The sequence below is a fragment of the Scleropages formosus genome, chromosome 6, assembly GCF_900964775.1.
Source record: "Scleropages formosus chromosome 6, fSclFor1.1, whole genome shotgun sequence".
NCBI classification, from domain to species: Eukaryota; Metazoa; Chordata; class Actinopteri; order Osteoglossiformes; family Osteoglossidae; genus Scleropages; species Scleropages formosus.
In genome coordinates, this window is record NC_041811.1 from 14136689 (window position 1) to 14151268 (window position 14580).

General features: G+C 48.0%; 1 protein-coding gene across 5 annotated transcripts in view; it reads right to left on the reverse strand.

Annotated features, from left to right (window-relative positions):
- Positions 1–11064: 11064 nt before the first annotated feature.
- syk (spleen tyrosine kinase) overlaps positions 11065–14580 on the reverse strand; it is a 33147-nt gene continuing 29631 nt past the window's right edge. For all 5 annotated transcript variants that reach the window (XM_018744889.1, XM_018744888.1, XM_018744890.2 and 2 more), the window contains 4 exons: positions 13149–13338; positions 12771–12911; positions 12399–12511; positions 11065–11734 (listed from right to left, as the gene is read on the reverse strand). In XM_018744889.1, the coding sequence (XP_018600405.1) occupies positions 11659–11734; positions 12399–12511; positions 12771–12911; positions 13149–13338 (520 nt within the window). In that variant the 3' untranslated portion in view covers positions 11065–11658. The remainder of the gene's footprint in view (positions 11735–12398; positions 12512–12770; positions 12912–13148; positions 13339–14580) is intronic.

Here is a 14580-nt window from a genome sequence, read left to right on the forward strand (position 1 = left end):
CCTGGTGAAGGACCTCAAATGGGCTGATGAAACATGGGCTGAGCTTTTTCGAGGGGAGGCGTAATCTCAGGTCCCGGGTGAACAGCCACACTTTCTGCCCTGGTTGAAAGGTGAGGGGATGCCGGTGGTGGTCCATCTGCTGCTTGTAGTGGAGGGTGCTACTCTGGAGATGAGCCTTGGTAGCACGCCATGTCTCCCTGCTGGCCTGGTGCCAGGCATCGACTGTGGGTGCTTTGCTCTGGCCGGGGCACCAAGGGAACTGGGCAGGTTGGTACCCTAAAACACATTGGAACAGTGACATAGCTGTGGAAGAGTGTGTCAAGGCATTGTGTGCATACTTGACCCAGGGCAGGTACTGGACCCACTGGTGCTGTTGATCGGTGCAGTAGTTGCGGAGGAAGTGACTAATATCCTACTGCAGTCGTTCCACCTGCCCGTTGGACTGGGGGTGGTAGCCAGAGGTGAAGCACACCGAGACTCCCAGTTTCATCCAGAATGCCTTCCACACTCGCGAGGTGAATTAGGGCCCACGGTCACACACAATGTCCTCAGGCAGACCGTATTATCGAAAAAACCTGTTGGAATAGTGCCTCCACTGTGTCCAGGGCCATGGATAATCGTGGTAAAGGGATCAGGTGGCAGACTTTGGAAAATTGGTAAATCAAGGTTAGTATCACTGTCTTACCATCTCAAGGTGGGAGGTCCACCAGGGGAGTCCACTGCTACATGAGACCAAGGCCGCGAGGGTACTGGTAGCAGTTCCAGCAAGCCAGCAGGTCTCTGATTTGGAGTTCTAGCTTGGGAGCAGATTGTGCAGGCCTCTACGTACTCCTGGACATCCTCCGGAATGGAGGGCCACCAGAATCTCCCTTGGAGGAGGGACAGTGTTCGTCACACGCCGGGGTGACTGGCCTTGGGAGAATTGTGGGCGCAATGCAGGAGTGTTGTTTGCATTTTCACAGGCACATACTCCTTACCTTCTGGTGCCACGGGTGGACTGGGCTCGGCTGCTTGTGCGTCCTGGAGCTCCTGAAAGAAGTTCCAGCGTACTGGGGTCACAACACAGTGCTCGGATAGGATTGGCTCTGGGCATTCGGTTGGGGCATCAGTGGCAAACAGCTGTGAGAGGGCATCAGCCTTTATGTTCTTAGAGCCCAGCTGATATGATACAGTGAAATCAAATCTGGTAAATAACAAGGCCCATCAGGCCTGGCATGGGTTCAGTCGGCATGCTTTCTGAAGATACTCTAGGTTACGGTGGTCAGTTAGTACCAGGAAGGGGTGCGAGGCCCCTTCTAACCAGTGCCTCCATTCCTCTAGGGCTAATTTAATGGCTAAGAGCTCTGGATTTCCAGTGTCATAGTTCCGCTTGGCTGAGGACAGCTTACGTGAGAAGCATGCACAGGGGTAGAGTTTTGGTGAGTTGCCCTGTCTTTGGGACAGCACAGCCCTGAGTCCGACCTCTGTGGCGTCCACCTCTACCATGAACGGCAGTGTGGGGTCTGGGTGTTGTAATATTGGTGCTGTCGTGAAACAACTCTTCAACTCTAGGAACACTCACTGTGCTTGCTCACCCCAAGGCAGACGGGTCTCCTTACCTGCTGTAAGGGCCGTGAGGGGGGCAGCGATTGAGCTGAATCCCCTGATGAATCGCCTATAGAAACTGGCAAAACCCAGGAACCGTTGCAGGGCTTTTAGATTTCGTGGTCGTGGCCAGTCAATCACCACCTGGACCTTCTCCAAGTCCATAGCCACGCCCGTGTTGCACAGGATGTAGCCCAGGAACAGCACTCTTGACTAGTGGAAGTGACATCTTTCCCCCTTGACATAGTGGTGGTTTTGTTGGAGCCGTTCTAACACTGTTCTTACCTGGCGGACAGGCTCTTCCCGAGTCTTGGAGAAGATCAAGATGTCGTCCAGGTATACCAGGACACAGTCATCCACAAGGTCTTCTAGTACATGATTGACAAATGCCTGGAACACTGCAGGCGCGTTAGAAAAACCGAAAGGCAGGACCAAATACTCATAATGACCCAGGGTAGTGCTAAAAGTGGTCTTCCACTCATCCTCCTCCTTGATGCGGATTAGGTTTTATGCACTCTAAAGGTCCAATTAGTATTTAGGTGACACCTTGTCCAAGGTGCCTTATAGTGCAATGTACTAAACTCCCTACGATCATTCACCAATCAATACAACAGAACAATCTAAGAAACACACATACACAAACACAGTCACTACCAGCAATATGAAGTCACCAGTTCACCTGAAAGACATCTCTATAGACTACGGGACAAAGCTGGAGCTCTTTGAAGAAACCCATGGGAATAGTGGGAAAATATGCAAACTCAGCACAAACTAAGATGGATTCAAACCCATGTCCGATGAAGCAACAGTACTAAGCCACTGTGCTGAAAAAGCTGTGTTCAGTTTCTTCATTGTTAGAGACAACCATTATTTTACATTTACTTTCACATTTATTAATTTTGCAGATGCTTTTTGCCAATGTAAGGTAAATCTCAAAGAACAACACAAAATGTACACTACATCAACACAAGGAGAGATTTGGATGCAGACACATGATTCTTCAGTCAATTTAATTTTATCCAATAATATAGGCCAATATTTGTTACATTTCACCATACGTATGAACTGGTGTACATTACACAAGTAGCTGCATATAGGCTTTTCCATTATTTAACAAATTGTTATTAAAGTTATTAAACACATACATGTTTATCGATCAGGGGAGAATTAAGTCTGAAAGAGATGTGTTTTCAGACCCTTTTTAAATATGTAGCGATTCAGCAGTTCTGAGTGAGAGGGGGAAGTCATTCCACTGCACTGGAGCCAGAACCGATAACCTTTGCTCTTTTGATTTTGCACCTTTTGTATGTGGGACCACCAAGCAGGCAGAGGTGGAGGAGCGTAGCAGTCTTGTTGGGGTGTAGTGAGTGATCAGGTCTTGTAATTTCCGGGGAGCAGATAGCAGTTTCCATGCATGCAAGGGTTTGGAAATGTTCGTATGACGAAAGAACTCGCATAGTCAGACTAAACAGTTTGTGTAAATCCATCCATCCATCTTCCACCCCACTTGTCCTAATAGGGTCGCGGGGGCAGCAGGGAGAGCAGAGAGGCCCAGCCGCCCCTGTCCCCCACAACTTCCTCCAGCTCAGCCTGGGGGATCCTCAGCCATTCCCAGGCCAACTGTGAAATATAATCCCTCCAGCGAGTCCTGGGCCAACCTCGGGGCCTCGTCCCAGTTGGCCGTGTCCAGTATGCAGGATGGTATACAGGATGTCCGGTTATATATAAAAAGCAGGTCCACTGTTCCACGGCCAGGACGGAATCTGCGTTGTTCCTCTTCAATCTGAGGTTCGGCTATCAGCTGGAGCCTCCTCTCCAGCACCCCGGCATAGACTTTCCCAAGGAGGCTGAGAAGTGTGATACCCCGATAGTTGGCACGCACTCTCCGGTCCCCTTTCTTAAAAATAGGGACCACCAACCCAGTTTGCCAATCCGAAGGCACTGTCCCCAAGGTCCATGCAACATTGCAGAGGCGTGTCACCCATGACAGCCCTGAAACATCCAGGGCCTTAAGCAGTTCTGGGTGGATCTCATCCACCCCCGGTGCTTTGCCACTGTGGAGCTTACCAACTACCTCAGTGACTTCCACCAGGGAAATGGACTCTGACAGCCCAGAAACCTCAGGCCCTGACTCCTGTAAGGGAGGCATATCACTTGGGTTTAAGAGTTCTTCAAAGTGCTCCTTCCACCTCCCGACAATGTCCTCATTAGCGGTCAGAGTTTCTCCACTCCTGCTGAACACAGCCTGAGCGAAACTCCTCCGACCCCTTCTGAGCTGCCAGATAGTTCTCCAGAACCTCTTTAAAACCAACCGATAGCGTTTTCCATGGCCTCTCCAAACTCCTCCCATGTCCTGGATTTTGCTTCTGCAACCGCAGCCGCTGCTGTCTTTTTCGCTTGCTGGTACTTGTCTGCTGAGTCAGGAGTCCCCAGAGCCAAACAGGCCCTAAAGGCCTCTTTCTTCATCTTGACGGCTTCCCTCACCACCGGTGTCCACCAGTGGGTTCTCGGGTTGCCATCTTGGCTGCCACCAACAAGCTTTTCGCTATAGCTGTGCCCGGCTGCTTCCACAATGGAGGTTTTGAAGAGGGTCCATTCAGACTCCATGTCCCCTACCTCCTTCAGGACATGGGAGAAGCTCTCCCGGAGGTGCGAGTTAAAATCATTCTGGACAAAGTCCTCCGACAGTCATTCCCAGCACATCCTCGTTAAACGTCTGGGCCTACCGGGTCTGTCCATCAGTTTTCCCTGCCATCTGATCCAGCTCACCACCAGATGGTGATCGGTTGACAGCTTAGCACCTCTCTTCATCCGAGTGTCCAGAACATCCAGGTGAAATGACTACAAAGTCGATCATTGACCTTTGGCCCAAGGAGCTCTGTTACCAAGTACACTTATGAGCATCCTTGTGTTCTAACATGGTGTTTGTTATGGACAAACCATGGCTAGCACAGAAGTCCAATAACATTTCACCATTCGGGTTCAGATCAGGCAAGTCGTTCTTCCCAGTCACCCCCCGCCAGATTTCCCAGTCGTTGCCAACGTGAGCGTTGAAGTCCCCCAGCAGGACTATGGAGTGTGTAGGTGGGGCCCTGTCCAGAACCCCACCCACCCTCTCCAAAAAGGTTGAATACTCTGAACTGCTATTTGGTGCATAAGCACACACAGCAGTCAAAGTTTTCCTCTCTGTGACCCTAAGACGCATTGAGGCGACCCTCTCGTCCACTGGGATAAATTCCAACTGTATGGCAGCCAGCCGGGGGCTTGTGAGTATCCCCACACCTGCCTGGCACCGCTCACCCCGTGCAACTCCTGAGTAGGAGAGAGACCACCTCCTATCGAGGAGTTTGGTTCCAGAGCCAACACTGTGAGTGGAGGTGAGCCCAACTATATCTAGTTGGTATTTCTCAACCTCCTGCACCAGTTCCGGCTCCTTCCCCCCCCCGATGAGGTAACATTCCATGTACCAAGAGCCAGTTTCTGTCGCGAGGGGCTGCGACGCCATGCGCCACCCTGCCCCCTCCTGTTGCCTGGTACACATTGCACCCAACCCCCATGCTGGACCTTGCAGGTGGTGGGCCCACATAGCCCGCCCACGATGCCTTTTCGGGCTGAGCCTGGCCGAGTTACATGGGCTGCCTGGCCACCAGGCGCTCGCCTAGGAGCGCTACCCTCCGGCCTGGCTCCAGGGGTAGGTCCTGGTGACCCTATTCTGGGCAGGGTAAACATTCTTCTGTTCCCATTTTCCATAGGGGTTTTTCAGATCATCTTAGTCTAGATCTTTACTCCAGACCTGTTCGCCCTGGGAGACCCTACCAGGAGCATACTGCTTCCGACGACATAACTCTGGAGATCCCTAGATCACGCAAGAACTTCCACCACGCCAAGGCCCCGATCCAGGAAGGAAGTTTGTGTAAAGTGCTCATCAAATCTCTGTTGCCTTGGTGCCTGGATATTTGATGTAATTTGGCAAGTTACAGTTGGAATTAGCTTTCCTGATCCATTTGCAGATTCTGCCCATTGTGCAAGAGGAGATGTCCAGTCTTAACTTTAAATTCTACTGTCTAAACAACTAGTACATGGGTGTCCATCATTTTGTCACATTCTGAACAGTGAATATATTTCCAGAACAAACTGTGCTGCCAATGCCTTGCTGTAAAATTGATCTGATTGATTGGTTTAAAGGAGAGGAATGTGAAACGTTTCAACAATTCAAATGTAATTCAAGGGTGCATTTCAGGGTACCCTCCTCTCCCTTACAGTTTGTGCTGAGTGAAATCTTGCTAACCTGTTGCACCTCCCTCTTGGCCAAGCATGTCTTACAGTGAGTACGGTACAGGTATAGTGTGTGTTTGGTGGAAGAAGTCACATTATACTTATGCACCTGGTTTTCCGGAATGAATCAGTCTTTCTCCACCAGACTGAATCTCACTAAATCCTCCCACCCCGGACTGTGTGTTGATGCAGCCAATCCACAAAAAAGCATCAGGAGAGATTTATACCTTAGTGATTTTTTTTATGACAAAGTCATGGGCATTCAACCTCATAGGTTTGTAATTTGAAAGCTGAATTTATATTTTTGATCTCAGGAAACCCTTGCAAAACCCTTTGTCAGTCCTGCTGGTGTGCTCTCACGAGCACCTCAAGGAATGATGATTTACTGAGTCATTTTGCCATACTATGTGTACACATTCTGCTTGGAAAAAGTGGCTGTCAAGGAAAGTCAAGGCTAGTAACATGCTGTGGCAGTGTATATACTATATTTTCATTTTGATGTCTTGCTGGTGGTTCCTGATGTTCTACTTGCATAGTCTTTTAGGCAAGAAATTTATTATTAACTTATGTTGTTCAACTTTTTTTTCTTTTTTTAAAATTACACACACATACACTGTCTGAAACTGCTTATCTCATGCAGGGTCGCAGTGAACCAGAGCCTAACCTGGCAACACAGGGCGCAAGGCTGAAGGGGGAGGACACACACCCAGGACAGGATGCCAGTCTGCCACAAGGCCCCCCCAGAGAGCAGGACCTGGCCCAACCCGCTACGCCACCACACCCCCCTTTTAAAATTAGCACATTTGTATTATGTATTATGTGTGTAGCAGTCAATTTAACAAGGGCGCTGTAGCCTTTTCCATAGTAATGACTTTTACTCCTTGTTCGCTCACTCATTCTGTACTGATAACTGCTTGTTCTACTGCAGGGTCATAGTAGTCTAGAGCGTATTTTGGAAGCGCAGGATGCCAGACTAGATAGGTTATATTCTGGACTGGATGTCAGACCATCATGGTAAAGCCAGACAAGATATTCAGAAATTCACACATATGACTATAAACTTGACTTGATTTACAGGACTTGACATATTCCTTCATTAAAATGATGCTTTCAAATTTTCAGCTGGGATAGAATGTAGTACATTTTCTGGGCATTGACTGCCCCCTGCTGTAAATTTGGGGTAATACATCAACCAGATCAATTCAATTATTGCAGTGTTTAATGCATTGCTTGGGCACCTTGTGGAAAATACAAAATCAAATCACTAATAATCTTATGCCTATAGTTATAGTACCATTTAGCAATATACTGAAACAGTATTACAGTACAGTTACAATACAATTAAAACATTTTTGCTGTGAATTTCATTTTTGAAGACATGTTTAGTCAACTCCTCCGCGAACTGCCACCTTAACATGGTGGAGGGGTTTGAGTGCCTGAATGATCTCAGGAGCTATGTTGCCTGGGGCTATATGTCCCTGGTAGAGTCTCCCATGGCAAACAGGTCCTGGGTGACAGACGAGACAAAGCGCGGTTCAAAACCCCCTTATGACCATAAAATCAAGGTTCTCGTTTACCCCGCCTGGTATGAGGTCACCGGCGCCCCACCCTGGAGCCAAGCCTGGGGGGGGGGGGCTCGCATGCGAGCGCCTCGTGGCCAGGTCTATGCCCATGGGGCCTGGCCGGGCTCAGCCCGAAGCCAAGACGTGGAGCCGCTCTTCGGTGGGCTCACCACCTGCCAGAGAGGCTGTAAGGGGCCGGTGTATTGTGATTTGGGCGGTGGTCGGGGCCGAGTGCCCGGCCAACCCAAACCTCGGGCGCCAACTCTGGCTTTTGGGACTTGGAATGTCACCTCACTGGCGGGGAAGGAGCCTGAGCTAGTGCAGGAGGTTGAGCGATACCGTCTAGATATAGTCGGGCTCACTTCCACTCACAGCTTGGGTTCTGGAACCACTCTTCTCGACCAAGGGTGGACTCTCCACTATTCTGGCGTTGCTCAGGGTGAGAGGCGGCGGGCGGGTGTGGGCTTATTAATAGCCCCCCAGTTTAGCCGCCATGTGTTGGAGTCTACCCCGGTGAATGAGAGGCTCATCTTCCTGCACCTTCAGGTCAGGGAACGATCTCTCACTGTCGTTTGTGCTTATGTGCCTAGCGACAGTGCAGAGTACCCGGCCTTTTTAGAGTCCCTGGGGGGCGTGCTGGAAAGCGCTCCCACTGGGGACTCTGTCGTTCTACTGGGGGACTTTAACGCCCACGTGAGCAGTGACAGAGACACCTGGAGGGGCGTGATTGGGAGGAACGGCCTCCCTGATCTGAACCCGAGTGGTGAGTTGTTATTGGATTTCTGTGCTAGTCACAGTTTGTCCATAAGAAACACCATGTTCATGCATAAGGGTGTCCATCAGTGCACTTGGCACCAGGACACCCTAGGTCGGAGGTCGATTATCGACTTTGTAGTCGTTTCTTCTGATCTTCGGCCATATGTCTTGGACACTTGGGTGAAGAGAGGGGCTGAGCTGTCAACTGATCACCACCTGGTGGTGAGTTGGATTCGATGGCGGGGGAAAAAGCTGGACAGACCTGGCAGGCCCAAACGCATAGTGAGGGTCTGTTGGGAACGTTTGGCGGAGGCCCCTGTCAGAGAGGTCTTCAACTCCCACCTCCGACAGAGCTTCAACCAGGTCCCGAGGGAGACTGGGGACATTGAGTCCGAATGGACTATTTTCCACACCTCCATTGTTGGGGCGGCGGTTCGGAGCTGTGGCCATAAAGTCTCCAGCGCCTGTCGTGGTGGCAATCCCCGAACACGGTGGTGGACACCGGAGGTAAGGGATGCCGTCAAGCTGAAGAAGGAGTTCTATCGGGCCTGGCTGGCTCATAGGACTCCTGAAGCAGCTGACAGATACCGGCAGGCCAGACGGAACGCGGCTCTGGCTGTTGCCGCGGCAAAAACTCGGGCCTGGGAGGAGTTCGGTGAGGCCATGGAGGAAGACTTTCGGTCGGCCTCAAAGAGATTCTGGCAAACTGTCTGGCGACTCAGAAGGGGGAAGCAGTGTTCCGCCAACACTGTTTACAGTGGAAGTGGTGCGCTGCTGACCTCAACTGAGGATGTCCTTGGGCGGTGGAAGGAGTACTTTGAGTATCTCCTCAATCCCTCCGACACGCCTTCCGTAGAGGAAGCTGAGGCTGAGGACTCGGAGGGGGGACTCGTCCATTACCCTGGCTGAAATTGCTGAGGTAGTCAAAAAACTCCTTGGTGGCAAGGCTCCGGGGGTGGATGAGATCCGCCTCGAGTTTCTCAAGTCTCTGGATGTTGTGGGGCTGTCTTGGCTGACACGCCTCTGCAGCATCGCGTGGAGTTCGGGGATGGTGCCTCTGGACTGGCAGACCGGGGTGGTGGTCCATCTTTTCAAGAAGGGGGACCGGAGATTGTGTTTCAACTACAGGGGGATCACACTCCTTAGCCTCCCTGGTAAAGTCTATGCCGGGGTACTGGAGAGGAGAATCTGACCAATAGTCGAACCTCGGATTCAGGAGGAGCAATGCGGTTTTCGCCCTGGCCGTGGAACACTGGACCAGCTCTATACCCTCACTAGGGTGTTGGAGGGTTCATGGGAGTTTGCCCAACCAGTCCATATGTGTTTTGTGAACTTGGAGAAGGCATTCGACTGTGTCCCTCGTGACATCCTGTGGGAGGTACTTCGGGATTATGGGATTCAGGTTTCGCTGCTACGAGCTGTTCGTTCTCTGTATGACCGGAGCAGGAGCTTGGTTCACATTGCCTGCAGTAAGTCAGACCTGTTCCCGGTGCATGTTGGACTCCGACAGGGCTGCCCTTTGTCACCGATTCTGTTCATTATCTTCATGGACAGAATTTCTAGGCGCAGCCAGGGAACGGAGGGTTTCTGTTTTGGTGGCCGCAGGATCTCGTCTCTGCTTTTTGCGGACAATGTGGTCCTGTTGGCTTCATCGAATCAAGACTTACAGCGTGCACTGGAGAGGTTTGCAGCTGAGTGCGAAGCGGCGGGGATGAGAATCAGCACCTCCAAATCCGAGGCCATGGTTCTCAGTCGGAAAAAGGTGGATTGCCCCCTCCGGGTTAGGGGGGAGTTGCTCCCTCAAGTGGAGGAGTTTAAGTATCTCGGGGTCTTGTTCACGGGTGAGGGAAAAATGGAGCGGCAGGTTGACGGACGGATCGGTGCGGCGTCCGCAGTAATGCGGTCATTGTACCGGTCTGTTGTGGTGAAGAAGGAGCTGAGTCGTAAGGCGAAGCTCTCAATTTACCGGTCGATCTACCTTCCTACCCTCACCTATGGTCATGAACTCTGGATCATGACCGAAAGAATGAGATCGCGGATACAAGCGGCAGAAATGAGTTTCCTCCGCAGAGTGGCTGGGCGCACCCTTAGGGATAGGGTGAGGAGCTCAGTCACCCGGGAGGAGCTTGGAGTAGAGCCGCTGCTCCTCCGCATCGAGAGGAGCCAGTTGAGGTGGCTCGGGCATCTGTTCCGGATGCCTTCTGGACGCCTCCCTGGGGAGGTGTTCAGGGCACGTCCCACTGGGAGGAGGCCTCGGGGCAGACCCAGGACACGTTGGAGAGACTATGTCTCCCAGCTGGCCTGGGAATGCCTTGGGGTTCCCCCAGAGGAGCTGGAGGAGGTGGGTGTGCGGGGAGAGGGAAGTCTGGGGGGCTCTGCTTGGACTACTGCCCCCGCAACCCGGTCCCAGATAAGCGGAGGAAGATGAATGGATGGATGGATGTTTAGTCAACTTCATAAAACACATCACAATAACCATGTCATTGTTTTAAAAAATTTATTTTCATGTTTAAGCACAAGTTGAAAGTCCACAAAATGTAACAATAAAACTAGCTTGTCTGCCTTTAATTAGAGAATAACTTGACAGGAAAATACTAAAGCTTGTTCACAACAGAATGATCCTATGGAGGACTAAGTCTTAACTGTAACTGAAAAATGTTGTATATTAACATTTTTGAAAAACGTGTTTCATGTCAACCTTGTATTCACAAATGTCCATTTTACGGATATCTCAGTTAATTGTAGAGGACTGTGTAAAATTCCTTTTCCAATATTAGTTACAGAGTGCATGATTATATCAAAATATAGCCTCAAAAAACATTAAAATTAAATTTAAAAATACTAAAACACATTCCATTCTGACAATACAAAAATGAATCCTGTGAAGTTCATTATAAGCTTTAAGTTGAAAAAAAATTGAAAAAACTGTTTTTAGTTCCCACTTGACAAATTTTGGGTGAAAATATTCTGACAAGACTTCTTTACCAATTACTCAATAATTTGAAGATTGAATTCAAGTGTTTGACTGGACCATGTGAAGTCCAGCTTAATTTACTAACACCATTCTACTTGGTTGCCCTGAGAAAACATGTGAAAGCATCACTTGCCACAAATAGGAAATGATGAGCAAAAATCCAAACACTTAAAACTCATAAAAATGGGAAAGGGATACAAAATACAGGTGCACAATGAAATACTGAATTTCTTTTACTTTAAAGCTGGAAAATGAACAGATAGTCATAAGGTCTTGAAAAATAAATGTATACAAAAAAATCAAATAGATGTTTGTAGAATGGTATGTTGTGTATGTTGCATTCCTAACAATAGATAATTTACAATCATAACTTGTCAGGTGCTTGCATAAAATCAGTGGAAATTTTAGGATCTTTAAACCCTTGGCGCTTTATTCTTGTGTCAGACTTTCACTTTCTGAAATTTCAAATTCTCTAAAATAATGTTAAAGTACATTGAGGGTCAAACATTAAATCTGTGATATCTCGTAATAGTAATTTCTTAGTCTTAGTTCAACAGTACTAAATCCGGGTCTCTCATCAGGCCTAAAAAAGGAAAAAGACAGAAATACATCAATTGCTGAACTTTTTAATGTTATTAATTTGCTGCTTAAACAACAACTTCATTCAAATACATTAACAACACAGTGCATCAAGGGTACTAGAGCAGCATCTGGGAGTGGGGTTCACATCAGCAGCCTTCAGATGACAAGTGCAGAGCATTAATTATGGCACCAGCTGCTATCCTGAACTTCAATCATATGATGTGAAAATGAGCACAGATGTAAACAATCCAAAAATGCAACACACTGGTGGAATCAGCACAACACACAAACGTAGCCCACGGATTACATGAACAGAACAAAGGCTTTCAACAGATCAGAACCTGATTCTAGACAAATGCTAGGCAAGGCAGCAGAGTAGTCAGGGCTGTTGCCATGAATTCTGAAAGTTCCAGGTTTGAATCCCCATTCCTGCTGTAGTACCGTGATCAGAATATTAACCCAGAAATGATACAATAGTCAGTTTTTACATGTGTACACCACTGTAAAGCTGACTATCTAATGCTGTAAGTAATCTAAAATGTCAGATAAATAAAGGCTAATCATAATTCTAAAAAGGTTTGTATGAAATCAGAGTAAGAAATATTGTTTTGGAACGATTTTTACATTTACTTGTACACGTTAGCTGACATGAGAAAACTACTCACTTGTATGTCCAGCATGCCTTCATGAGGTCGTAGATCTCAGGGGGGCAGTTGGCCGGAGCAACCATGCGCTCTCCGCTCTCGATCATCTGCAGAACCTCATTTCCCTTCATACCCTACACGGTTCACGTTGAAGGGAGGTAGAGAGTGTTACAGTCATACTTTAGGAGAAACTTTCTTTCAAACTTTGAAACTTCAGGAGTCCGTTTTTATATAGAGAAAGGGAACACAAACAGATCTATTTATCTATATATCGTAAATTACTGACGATTTATAATTTCTGTGTCTACAATTGTCCCCCTCTATGTCTGCAAATAAGTGTCCTGCATGCACTGGTGATGACCTCATCTGAGCGGGTCCTATGGGTGCATTTACCTTGTACGGCTTCTGCCCTAAGGAGTAGGCTTCCCACATCAGGACTCCAAAGCTCCAGACATCACTCTTGCTGGAGAACTTGAAGTAATTAATGCACTCTGGGGCGTACCACTTCACGGGCCACTTACCGTGAGTTTTGGCCTAAAGGAAGTAAGTCATAAACGTGAGCACATGTTGAAATGAAGAAGGAAAAAGCAGCATGCTAATTTTATACATGTAAACATGAAAACCTTTACTGAGATTTTAGAGTAAGCTGTAGAGGTGTTGACATTCATGCACCTTGTTCTCCAACATTTGCATTAAAAATGCATCACATTCAACCAACCAACCAACCAACATCTACAACCACTTGTCCCGAGCGCTGCCTACCGTTCATACCTTGTAATAATTCTCTTCCTCTGCCAGTGCTTTTGACAGGCCGAAGTCGCTGATTTTGGCATAGTGCTGTGTGACCAGCAGCACATTCCTGGCTGCAAGGTCTCTGTGGACGAAGTTGTGCTCCTCCAGGTACTTCATACCCATGGAGACCTGGTGCACCAGCTCTGTGATGTTCTTAATCGATATGTGTCTGTAGAAGTGTCGTGAGAAGGCTGTTGGTGAAGGTACACTTCGGGAGATGCGACACAGTGCATGAACACACTGCCAGTTCAAAAATACTGCGGATTCAAATGTTTTGAATGAGCTTGCAAACTGAATCATTTTTGAAAACAAAGTGCTTCAAATTATTGTTTGATGTCTGATGCAGGAATTCATTGAAGGACATTGTACAGTAAAAAATTACTGAAAACAACTTAAGAAAATATGACCCTTTTATCTTACAATGTGCTTATTATTCAGTACAGTGACATTTTTTACCCATTACACAGTCATTCACAAAGGGTGGAATAGAGTTACATAAGAACTCCAGTCACCTTTGCTCTGGTCTTATTTCAAACTTTGGCAGGTTTTAAACAGGTTTGTTAGAAGTAATGAAAAGATAATAAATGAACATTTGAAAAGACAGTCCTTTGTCAGTACACCATCTCCCAGATATATTGTAACGGCGCTGAGGGGAGTTATACCAGCTTAGTGTAAATAGTTGAAATTAGTGTTCATGTATATACGTAGTTGTGTGTGTGTTGTGCTGATTGGTTGATGTTCTATTTATGTTCAGTGTGCAAGAGGGGAATTCTGGGGAGTTCCAGGGGTAGCCACTTAACCATGGGGTGCAGCAGGGGGGCTGGGAGTGACCCAGGGGGATTCTCCAGTGATCTGTACTGTCTTTGTTAAGAGTGCTGACAAAAAGATATGTACATGTTGAATAAAGCGTATGTTTCTTTCATCCTGACTCATAAGCTGGTTTCTAGTAGCTCCGGGGGGGGATGTTACAGTATATAAGCCCTTATAGGTATTTCTCAAACTGACATTCACACACATACACACTTTCTGAACTGCTTGTCCCAAACAGGGTCGCAGGGAACCAGAGCCTAACCCAGCAACACAGCACATAAGGCCGGAGGGGGAGGGGACACACCCAGGGTGGGACACCAGCCTGTCACAAGGCACCCCAAGTGGGACTTGAACCCCAGACCCACCGGAAAGCAGGACCCGGTTCTACCCACTGTGCCACTGTGCCCCCACCTAACTGACATTCATCTATATCTAAAATGTCATAAAAAGCTAAAGAATCAAAATGTATCCAGGTAGACCCTGCCTTGTGCCTTCTGCTTCTTGGATAGACTGCAGACCTCCATGAGTCTGTACTGGACATGTGGTTATTGAAAACTGACAATTAATGAATATGCAACATTAAAAGACAACATACAATTTT